Raw genomic sequence first — 12,693 nt, 5'->3', positions numbered from 1 at the left:
GTGACACCCCATCAGACTGGTGTCACCCAGTGCGGCCCGTACCCACCGCACCCCCCTTGCAACGCCACTAGATCTAAGTTGTAATCGCAATGCGATTAATACAGGTTACATTAATCGCATTGTGATTACAACTTAGATCTGAGTTCCTAATGGTTGTATTGCTAGAATATAACGAAGATTGAGAATATAGTGCTACATTCGCTATATTCGTCAATTCTAGCAATACAACCATTAGGAACTCAGATCTAAGTTGTAATCGCAATGCGATTAATATAACCTGTATTAATCGCAGTGCGATTACAACTAAGATCTGAGTTCCTAATGGTTGTATTGCTAGAATTGACGAATATAGCGAATGTAGCACTATATTCTCAATCTTCGTTATATTCTAGCAATACAACCATTAGGAACCCAGCTCTAAGTTGTAATCGCAATGCGATTAATACAGGCTATATTAATCGCATTGCGAATTTAATTTACCACACTCTGCGTCAACTATGTAATTTTCCATGGGAGTTTTGCCATAGATCCCCCTCCTGCATGCCACAGTCCAGGTGTTTGTCCCCTTGAAACAACTTTTCCATCACTATTGTGGCCAGAAAGAGTCCCTGTGGGTTTTAAAATTCGCCTGTCTATTGAAGTCTGTGGCGGTTCGTCCGGTTCGCCCGTTCGCGAACATTTGCGGAAATTCGCGTTCGCCGTTCGCGAACGGAAAATTTGATGTTCGCAACATCTCTAATCACCACTCCTCCCTCTCCCTAGTGAAAGGGTTCTCCCCTTCCCTCCCCTCTGTGCTGCACGTCTGTTACCTGCCATATCAGACGTGATAATCATATTTTCATTAAGAATATCTCTTTACTTTGCTCCATTCAGCTTTCTCTCAAACCTATTCAGTCTCCCTGTTCCAGCTGCTGAAAAACGCCCCTACTGCATGATGCTGTCACCACCATGATTCACAATAGGGATAATATTGGGCAGTGCCTGGTTTCCTCCAAAAATGATGATTAGAATGAAAGCTAAAAAGTTTCATCTTGTTTCTCACTGTCTGAGAGTGCTTTTTTTTTTGCAAACTTTCATGTGTCTTTTACTGAAGAGAGTCTTCTTTTTGGCCACTGAGATAAAGTACAGATTTGTGGAGTGCTGCAGTCATGGTTGACCTTCCGGATGTTTCTTCCATCTTTTGAGCTTTGCCAGAGTGACCATTGGGTTCTTGGTCACCTCTCTTACCAATTGCCTTCTCCCTGATTACTTAGTTTGGTGAGGTTTTTGAAATCTTCTCCAGATCTGCATCTCCACTCTATTCTGTCTCTGATCTCTAGAGGCAGTCCTTTCCTCCTCATGGATTGGTTTTTGCTCTGATTTGCACAGTGAGTTGTGAGACCTTATATATACAGGTGTGTGCCTTTCCAAATCATGTCCAATCAACTGAATTTACCACAGGTGGACTCCAATCAAGGCGTATAAACATCTCAAATATGAAAAATGAGAAACCCACAGAGCTAAATTTCAAGTCTCATAGCAAAGGGTCTGAATACTTATGCCTATTTTTCCATTTTAATTAATTGTCAAACATTTCTAAAATTCTAATTTCACTTTATCATTCTGGTGTATTGAGTGCAGATTTGTGGGAAAAACTAGAATTTTTGTTTATTTTAACACAAGGTTGCAACACAGCAAAATGTGAAAAAATCTAAGGGTCTGAATACTATCCAACTGTATATTGATTAACACCCAACAAAAATAAATCATTGAGGTGTAGGATACATAGCATTGCAATAAAGGGAAGTTGTAACATACATTTGAGATAAATGTTCCAGTGACTATAACAGATGTTATACCTTCAAACAAACAAGATGATTTAGGATAATAGTATATGGTCACCCGTCCTAATTATTAGGTTCAGGTTGGGGTTTTCAGCCACACCAATTACAAACATGCACATAAAATCAAGCACACAATCAAGTAGTTGCCATAGATATTGACTGGTAGTATGGTGGTATGGGTCATAGAGCTCAGCCACAAGTCAAATTATGAAAATAGATATACTTGACAGTATTCCCCCAGCCCTGGTGCTAAAGACATATTTAGATGGCCTAGCCAGTGATGCCTCCTCTAATGTAGATGCCCTCTTTCCTCATTTTCTCCATTGGAAGCAGATCACCAAAATTACATCTTTCAGCCACATCTAGTCTCTGCAAGGTTTGCTACTCAGACATCTTGGGTTACTTACTTTCCCATCATTCTCTCCCTATTTGTGCCCCAACAATGTTATCTTGCTACTTCACCCAATATTGTGCCCTACTTTGCTCCCTAATGCCTGCAAATACTACAGGGAGTGCAGAATTATTAGGCAAGTTGTATTTTTGAGGATTAATTTTATTATTGAACAACAACCATGTTCTCAATGAACCCAAAAAACTCATTAATATCAAAGCTGAATATTTTTGGAAGTAGTTTTTAGTTTGTTTTTAGTTTTAGCTATTTTAGGGGGATATCTGTGTGTGCAGGTGACTATTACTGTGCATAATTATTAGGCAACTTAACAAAAAAACAAATATATACCCATTTCAATTATTTATTTTTACCAGTGAAACCAATATAACATCTCAACATTCACAAATATACATTTCTGACATTCAAAAACAAAACAAAAACAAATCAGTGACCAATATAGCCACCTTTCTTTGCAAGGACACTCAAAAGTCTGCCATCCATGGATTCTGTCAGTGTTTTGATCTGTTCACCATCAACATTGCGTGCAGCAGCAACCACAGCCTCCCAGACACTGTTCAGAAAAAGATTGATGGTGCACTGGTGTGGTGCACCAATTGATACCTTCCGGCGCAAAAACACGACCTCGGTGGATAGATAAGGGGGTCTTTTATTGATGATAGACAACGCGTTTCGGAGTTGGTACACTCCTTTTTCAAGTCTAGGAAATCACAGGTTTAAAGGGGTGGAGGTTTTTTGGTACAGAATAAAAATAAATGACATTATATAAAATGTATACACGTGTTAAAAATGGATTAGGAGTAGATGTGCACGTAGGAATCTGTGCGCATATACAAGTCAAATAAAACGCAAGAGCACTAAAATGCGTCGTTCGGAGAAATTGAAATTGTCCACACATAGATGATAACACAAATGAGGACGGGTAAGGAGTTGATAGTATAGTAAATTAATATTATGACGTGATAAAACTAAAATAAATTAAATTAAAATAAAATAAAATACATAGAGAGATGTGTGTATATGGGGGGATGCATGCAAACACACATGCAAGCGCATGCGTGGCCGCATGTGTAATTACATATAGGGCTGGGGTCACTTTTGGAAATAAAAAGTTAATTAATTAAAATAGGCTGGAGTGCCATAGATATGGTGGTATATATCATATATAAGTCAATAACGATGGTCATCATAAACGATACCACAAATGTGATGGTGTAGCTGATAGTGGCTTCATTAATAGTGGTCGGATCGCTGTGTACACACATCTATAAGATGTATCCTAGTTTGGCATGGAGTATGGAGATCTATACGTGCATAGTAACAATAATAACAAGCATGCACATATACAAACAGATGTGCCCACACCTGCACAAGCATGATGGACACAGGAGATATAAGCATGTACACAGATGTGCCCATATCACAACCATGTATAGTAAAAAGCATGGCCAGGGCAACCAGATGAGACTGGGATTGCTGGTCCCACATTAATTCAAACAATAGGAAGGAAAAATAACCAATGGATGATTAAATAGCTGAATAAGTCATAATGCAATAGCCTGAATGAATGGGGGAGATGCAGCGATTGATATACAGATGGTTCAAACCACTGTAGGATACAGACAGTGCCGACCGGAACGGCACAACTGGGGAGTGAGCCTAAAATGATTTGAATTAGCAAGGTGGGCATGAGGAGATGTGGAGCACATGGCTGCTGTTCTTACCTGTCGGGTCCGTGCTGGGGCTTGGAGCGCGGCCTTGCACGCCTGCTGGAAGGCGCGCTCAGAAGAGCAGGAGGGAGGGGGCGGAGCTTGAGATTGACAGCTGTTCAGTCTGTCGGCCCGGAGCTGTCTTAGTGAACAGCGCATGCGCCGAGCGCTGTGTGAAACGCTGGCTCTCTGAGCCACAGGGAAGGGATCGCTCTCAGGGGACATACCCAAAAAGGGGTGATAGCTAAATGGGGGACATGAGTGGGGGGGAGTGGTGTGGGGTGGTTTGGAGGCTAAGGGCTGGTTGGGTGATGTGACTGAGAGTATTGGGCAGTTGTGGACTGGATGATAAGGGAAATATGTGATTGGATGGACATGTAAGTGTGAATGTTGGTGGGGTGGGCACAATTGGAATGGGGGAGCATTTGTATTGCCCTGATATATAGATAACTGGTGTAGGGGTGATTATACAACATAGAGGGACTGGTAGGGGGCTGAGCCAGTGGGATGGAACTGGTGTATGGGTACGTGGGTATATATGGGTGATTGGGGGTAAGGGATGATGGCAGGAGGGCTGTGTGCTGAAGGGAAATAATCCTATGTAAAGGGTATGTCGACAAGAGGTATGGGGTGGATGGCAAGTGGCAGCTGGGGAAATTGGTGGTAGAGGACGTGTAGTGTGGTGATGGTAGGGGCTGCGGGAGATGTGAAGTGATTGGAGCATAGCTGATATGGCTGTGGGCTGATAAGGAAAAATGCATGACCCAGAGCTAGTGGTTGGGAGAGGACTGGTCAAAAACAGTTACTCTCCAGTGATTCGTTTAAACCGTAAGGTTCTATGGTTTGCATTTTGAAAATCCAAAACATTTCTTTCCGTCTCAATTTCTGGAATCTGTTTGAGTGGGTAACCGGAATTTGTTCAATTGGAGTTATGGAGAGGTTTGTTGGGTCTTTATTATGGACCTGGAGGAAATGTCTGGACACACCATGTTTGGTGTAACCATTTGAGATATTCCAACGGTGGTTATTGATCCTTTCTCTCAATGCTTGGGTGGTGCGGCCTATGTATTGTAGTCCGCATGAGCATTCTAATAGATAGATGATATAGCTTGAGGAGCAATTTAAGAAGGATTTTATCTCAAATTGCTCTCCTGTAGAGTTGCTTGAAAATTTTGAGATCCGAGAGGAAATATTCAAGCAACATTTGCAACGGCAGTGTCCACATTTATAACTTCCGAGTAGTTGGGGGAAGAAAGAGATCGGATTTGTTGTGTTCTTTTTGCAGTCCCGTAGACGGCTTGGAGCAATAATATTTTTAAGCGTTTGGGCCCTCCTGAATGTTAATTGGGGTTTTTGTTGAATGTGTTTTTTCAAAAAAGGATCCGCCTGTAAGATATGCCAGTGCTTATTGAGGGTATTCCGCAAGGTATTGTGATTGGTATTATATGTCGTAATGAAGGCAGATTTGAATTTTTCTGCGGCTTTTGAGTCACCTGGTTTGGTTGAGCATGAAGTGAGACACTCTGTTTGGGTGTACCCCTCAGCTCGCTGGTATGCTGCCTCTATAATTTCCCTAGGGTACCCTTTCTTTTGGAATCTTTTTTTGATGATTACTTGGCTCTGGTTTCTGAAATCTTCATCCTTAGTACAATTTCTGCGTATGCGCTTAAACTGACTGAATGGAATGTTGTTTTTCCAAAAAAAACAACAACATTCCATTCAGTCAGTTTAAGCGCATACGCAGAAATTGTACTAAGGATGAAGATTTCAGAAACCAGAGCCAAGTAATCAAAAAAAGATTCCAAAAGAAAGGGTACCCTAGGGAAATTATAGAGGCAGCATACCAGCGAGCTGAGGGGTACACCCAAACAGAGTGTCTCACTTCATGCTCAACCAAACCAGGTGACTCAAAAGCCGCAGAAAAATTCAAATCTGCCTTCATTACGACATATAATACCAATCACAATACCTTGCGGAATACCCTCAATAAGCACTGGCATATCTTACAGGCGGATCCTTTTTTGAAAAAACACATTCAACAAAAACCCCAATTAACATTCAGGAGGGCCCAAACGCTTAAAAATATTATTGCTCCAAGCCGTCTACGGGACTGCAAAAAGAACACAACAAATCCGATCTCTTTCTTCCCCCAACTACTCGGAAGTTATAAATGTGGACACTGCCGTTGCAAATGTTGCTTGAATATTTCCTCTCGGATCTCAAAATTTTCAAGCAACTCTACAGGAGAGCAATTTGAGATAAAATCCTTCTTAAATTGCTCCTCAAGCTATATCATCTATCTATTAGAATGCTCATGCGGACTACAATACATAGGCCGCACCACCCAAGCATTGAGAGAAAGGATCAATAACCACCGTTGGAATATCTCAAATGGTTACACCAAACATGGTGTGTCCAGACATTTCCTCCAGGTCCATAATAAAGACCCAACAAACCTCTCCATAACTCCAATTGAACAAATTCCGGTTACCCACTCAAACAGATTCCAGAAATTGAGACGGAAAGAAATGTTTTGGATTTTCAAAATGCAAACCATAGAACCTTACGGTTTAAACGAATCACTGGAGAGTAACTGTTTTTGACCAGTCCTCTCCCAACCACTAGCTCTGGGTCATGCATTTTTCCTTATCAGCCCACAGCCATATCAGCTATGCTCCAATCACTTCACATCTCCCGCAGCCCCTACCATCACCACACTACACGTCCTCTACCACCAATTTCCCCAGCTGCCACTTGCCATCCACCCCATACCTCTTGTCGACATACCCTTTACATAGGATTATTTCCCTTCAGCACACAGCCCTCCTGCCATCATCCCTTACCCCCAATCACCCATATATACCCACGTACCCATACACCAGTTCCATCCCACTGGCTCAGCCCCCTACCAGTCCCTCTATGTTGTATAATCACCCCTACACCAGTTATCTATATATCAGGGCAATACAAATGCTCCCCCATTCCAATTGTGCCCACCCCACCAACATTCACACTTACATGTCCATCCAATCACATATTTCCCTTATCATCCAGTCCACAACTGCCCAATACTCTCAGTCACATCACCCAACCAGCCCTTAGCCTCCAAACCACCCCACACCACTCCCCCCCACTCATGTCCCCCATTTAGCTATCACCCCTTTTTGGGTATGTCCCCTGAGAGCGATCCCTTCCCTGTGGCTCAGAGAGCCAGCGTTTCACACAGCGCTCAGCGCATGCGCTGTTCACTAAGACAGCTCCGGGCCGACAGACTGAACAGCTGTCAATCTCAAGCTCCGCCCCCTCCCTCCTGCTCTTCTGAGCGCGCCTTCCAGCAGGCGTGCAAGGCCGCGCTCCAAGCCCCAGCACGGACCCGACAGGTAAGAACAGCAGCCATGTGCTCCACATCTCCTCATGCCCACCTTGCTAATTCAAATCATTTTAGGCTCACTCCCCAGTTGTGCCGTTCCGGTCGGCACTGTCTGTATCCTACAGTGGTTTGAACCATCTGTATATCAATCGCTGCATCTCCCCCATTCATTCAGGCTATTGCATTATGACTTATTCAGCTATTTAATCATCCATTGGTTATTTTTCCTTCCTATTGTTTGAATTAATGTGGGACCAGCAATCCCAGTCTCATCTGGTTGCCCTGGCCATGCTTTTTACTATACATGGTTGTGATATGGGCACATCTGTGTACATGCTTATATCTCCTGTGTCCATCATGCTTGTGCAGGTGTGGGCACATCTGTTTGTATATGTGCATGCTTGTTATTATTGTTACTATGCACGTATAGATCTCCATACTCCATGCCAAACTAGGATACATCTTATAGATGTGTGTACACAGCGATCCGACCACTATTAATGAAGCCACTATCAGCTACACCATCACATTTGTGGTATCGTTTATGATGACCATCGTTATTGACTTATATATGATATATACCACCATATCTATGGCACTCCAGCCTATTTTAATTAATTAACTTTTTATTTCCAAAAGTGACCCCAGCCCTATATGTAATTACACATGCGGCCACGCATGCGCTTGCATGTGTGTTTGCATGCATCCCCCCATATACACACATCTCTCTATGTATTTTATTTTATTTTAATTTAATTTATTTTAGTTTTATCACGTCATAATATTAATTTACTATACTATCAACTCCTTACCCGTCCTCATTTGTGTTATCATCTATGTGTGGACAATTTCAATTTCTCCGAACGACGCATTTTAGTGCTCTTGCGTTTTATTTGACTTGTATATGCGCACAGATTCCTACGTGCACATCTACTCCTAATCCATTTTTAACACGTGTATACATTTTATATAATGTCATTTATTTTTATTCTGTACCAAAAAACCTCCACCCCTTTAAACCTGTGATTTCCTAGACTTGAAAAAGGAGTGTACCAACTCCGAAACGCGTTGTCTATCATCAATAAAAGACCCCCTTATCTATCCACCGAGGTCGTGTTTTTGCGCCGGAAGGTATCAATTGGTGCACCACACCAGTGCACCATCAATCTTTTTCTGTTTGCAATATATATCACTCCTCTGGAGCTTAGGCTACTCCACCGACGAGGACTGAGAAGATACCGGCTGCACCGACCCCTTGTTCTCACGAGTGTTGTGCCTACGTATGCACAACACCAGAAGGTGAGCATAATTTTCGATGTTTTGATTTCATATCTTTAATTGAACCTATTACCCTATGAGCGCCTTCCTATTTTTTTTCGCCACTATCGCAGACACTGTTCAGAGAGGTGTACTGTTTTCCCTCCTTGTAAATCTCACATTTGATGATGGACCACAGGTTCTCAATGGGGTTCAGATCAGGTGAACAAGGAGGCCATGTCATTAGATTTTCTTCTTTTATACCCTTTCTTGCCAGCCACGCTGTGGAGTACTTGGACGCGTGTGATGGAGCATTGTCCTGCATGAAAATCATGTTTTTCTTGAAGGATGCAGACTTCTTCCTGTACCACTGCTTGAAGAAGGTGTCTTCCAGAAACTGGCAGTAGGACTGGGAGTTGAGCTTGACTCCATCCTCAACCCGAAAAGGCCCCACAAGCTCATCTTTGATGATACCAGCCCAAACAAGTACTCCACCTCCACCTTGCTGGCGTCTGAGTTGGACTGGAGCTCTCTGCCCTTTACCAATCCAGCCACGGGCCCATCCATCTGGCCCATCAAGACTCACTCTCATTTCATCAGTCCATAAAACCTTAGAAAAATCAGTCTTGAGATATTTCTTGGCCCAGTCTTGACGTTTCAGCTTGTGTGTCTTGTTCAGTGGTGGTCGTCTTTCAGCCTTTCTTACCTTGGCCATGTCTCTGAGTATTGCACACCTTGTGCTTTTGGGCACTCCAGTGATGTTACAGCTCTGAAATATGGCCAAACTGGTGGCAAGTGGCATCTTGGCAGCTGCACGCTTGACTTTTCTCAGTTCATGGGCAGTTATTTTGCGCCTTGGTTTTTCCACACGCTTCTTGCGACCCTGTTGACTATTTTGAATGAAACGCTTGATTGTTCGATGATCACGCTTCAGAAGCTTTGCAATTTTAAGAGTGCTGCATCCCTCTGCAAGATATCTCACTATTTTTGACTTTTCTGAGCCTGTCAAGTCCTTCTTTTGACCCATTTTGCCAAAGGAAAGGAAGTTGCCTAATAATTATGCACACCTAATATAGGGTGTTGATGTCATTAGACCACACCCCTTCTCATTACAGAGATGCCCATCACCTAATATGCTTAATTGGTAGTAGGCTTTCAAGCCTATACAGCTTGGAGTAAGACAACATGCATAAAGAGGATGATGTGGTCAAAATACTCATTTGCCTAATAATTCTGCACGCAGTGTATACTGCAAAAATAACAGTGGCAGCGTGGGCTTTCTGGGGCTCCCACTTGGTGTTAGGTGGGGTGCCCTTTTTTTAGGTAGACGAGTACAAGGCAGGGATGGATGGATGATGGAGTAAATGATCAGGCCAGTTGGTTACAATAAATAAAGTCTCTCTTTACTGAATTGATGAAGGGAGTAGTAGGCAAGAGCAAGTAGGAAAGAGCAAGAGCAGCATTCCAAAGTATAATACTGCGTAGTCTTTTCTCAATAGCATGTATAGGCAACAATGATGGTAGTAGTAGTACTCCCTGCCTCTCTGTAAGTAAACTTTGCAGTCTCTCCAAATAACCACAGCATACAAATTAGTTCTCATTAACTCTTTCTGCAGTTCCCAATTGCAGGGTGCAAATCTTAGATTTGGATGGCTAGTCCATCTCAAAGTTTGGGGGGCGCCGAAGCAATATACCCTTTCCATGAGTTGTAATGTCTTTTTACTGTAAACGTGCGGTACCTTACTGTCTGAATCCAGCATGTCCTTAAAGGTTCCAGACCTTCTCTGAATGTTTACTCTGTTCTCTTTCCCTCGGGGGTAGTCTCTCACTTAAGGTGTTCTCTCGTAGCTTTTCAGTCTCAGCGACAATGTTTCCTGGATGAGGCTTCTCTTTGGGCATACTTGGCAGGAGCTCACACATGTAGGGCTCGCCTCTAGTTCTTCACAACTAAGACTACCTGCTGACCCGGAAGTGGGACCAGCCAGTCACCCTGTAAACTAGGCTAACACTGCCAGTGTTAACTGTTTGTTGCCCATACACAACCATTTTGGATTCACAGTGCATAAATAAATTTGTTCTTTTAACATCAGCTAATGGTAAACAACTTTTAGCAATGATCCGCTGGGTCACTGCACATACATTTATATGAAAAAATGCCCCAGAATTGTTATCATATGAGGAATACAAATAGGTAATAAAAGAGCCATGTCAGGAGATGTTATAGGTCATTGTTAAGGGTAAAACAGCAATAATAGCCTGGAGCTATTGTGCCAAAACAGTTTAAAAATAGGTTTGCCTTACTTACTACTTTCAAACAAGTAAACTTTTCTGGTAGATATTTGCTACTAACATAATTAAAGTGGTTACCCAGGAGGAGGAAGAAGGTGTGTTTTTTCCAGAAACAGTGCCGTGTCTGTTCAATGGTTGTGTCCAGAATTGAACTTCAGCCTTGTTTCTTTGAATAAGAATGAGCTGAAAAACTTGGTACACGGTATCGATAGACAGCACTGTTTTTGGATGTATCAAGAAAAGCACTGTTTTCTAAGGTGTAAAGTCATACACATACACAGTCTGTTGATCTTCAATGTTTTTTATTACTCCAGTATCTTATTTCAACACTCTTTAGGTAGGTGATTGTGAATTTTGAAATCCTGACACCTTGCCAAAATGGTGTTAGGGGGCAAAATATGTCATTTGGTATTAATATCAAGTATAGATTTGTTTTTAGGGCAATATGTCTGGCCTTCTATGGCCTATTTAGGATAATATGATGTCAAACACCCTGAGTGGATGTGTGTTAGTAGCACTTACATGCTTTCTTTATGAGTCAGGGCAGCAATGAAAGGGGTATTTCCATCTTGGACATTGATAGTATATAACTAGTATCCATGAAATGATACAATACTTACTTACTTGGAAACTGACAACAGTTTGTTTCATAGCAAAACTAAAACCCATACTACAAGACCTGTGATTCTACCTGAAATGGGCAATACTCTACCAAAGCTATACCGTCTTGAAAGCATAGATGATATGCATATGTATCTTATAAATCTTCTCAATCAAACTTTGACTATTATATGGTGAGTGCGGATTCACTTGAACGGGAGCTGAGCAGCAGTACCCCGACATGGCCCCTACACTGTGTACGGAGATGCCCGACTCCAGCTCCATACATGATTTAACTCCCAGCCCCATGGCTGCCCGAAACAATTGTTATTCTGAGGATAGGTCATTGTTATCTGTAGCCCAGGGAATCCTGTTAATTTGACTGATATTATTAATTCACTTAGATCTTAGCACTCAGAATGCATAGCCTACCACTTTTATTTTATTATATGTCTTAGACAGCAATGGACTTTCATCACGACGTGAGTCGGAAGGTTCTCTGAACTCAGCAACCAGCCTGGATCTCAACATCAGCTTCTCCCTCTCTGGAAAATCTGAGGTACCTGACATACAATAGATATACTCAGCCAGTTCATGAGATGTTCTACTATTGCTAATTTGTACAAGGTACTAGAGAACAAGTCTAGTCTTCACTATTTAACGGTATTTTTAATTACTTGTAATTTCTTCTGCTGAAGAATCAGGTTGAAGATGATTGTCTTCTTAATGGCATAGTGTACAGAAAAAAAGGAAAAAAGTGCCAGTTTTACATTTTTTGACAGTTTCAAATGGTATTATAAAAACATGTGCTGAAATATACAGTAGTCTTTTTGAATTCCTTTTTCTGATACAGCTATTATTCTGGAGCAATTATTTTTCTGTGCTTTTTGTTTGAGAAGTCCTAACTGCTGTCTCTCTCCTCCTGCAGAACAGAGTAGGGTATGGATTCATAGATTTTGGGAGGTTTAAAAGTGGTTACAGTTAATGAAAAATAAAGGTTTGCATCTATGACACAATACCCAAATTCACATTACAGTTGCCCATTGAAATCAATTAAGCAGAAAATAGGCTGTTTAAACTTTTGTGTTTTTCTCCATAAGGCCTCTTTCACACGGGCGTTGCGAGAAAATGTGCGGGTGCGTTGCGGGAACACGCGCGATTTTTGCGTGCGAGTGCAAAACATTGTAATGCGTTTTGCACTCGCGTGAGAAAAATCGCGCATGTTTGGTACCCAAA

General features: G+C 41.9%; 1 protein-coding gene across 2 annotated transcripts in view; it reads left to right on the top strand.

Annotated features, from left to right (window-relative positions):
* Positions 1-12,693, top strand: part of RGS14 (regulator of G protein signaling 14) — a 164,928-nt gene that overhangs the window by 57,037 nt on the left and 95,198 nt on the right. For both annotated transcript variants that reach the window (XM_040405553.1, XM_040405545.1), the window contains one exon: positions 11,916-12,016. In XM_040405553.1, the coding sequence (XP_040261487.1) occupies positions 11,916-12,016 (101 nt within the window). The remainder of the gene's footprint in view (positions 1-11,915; positions 12,017-12,693) is intronic.

This window comes from Bufo bufo, chromosome 1 (assembly GCF_905171765.1).
Source record: "Bufo bufo chromosome 1, aBufBuf1.1, whole genome shotgun sequence".
Taxonomy (NCBI): domain Eukaryota; kingdom Metazoa; phylum Chordata; class Amphibia; order Anura; family Bufonidae; genus Bufo; species Bufo bufo.
This window is presented reverse-complemented; position numbering and strand designations above follow the sequence as displayed.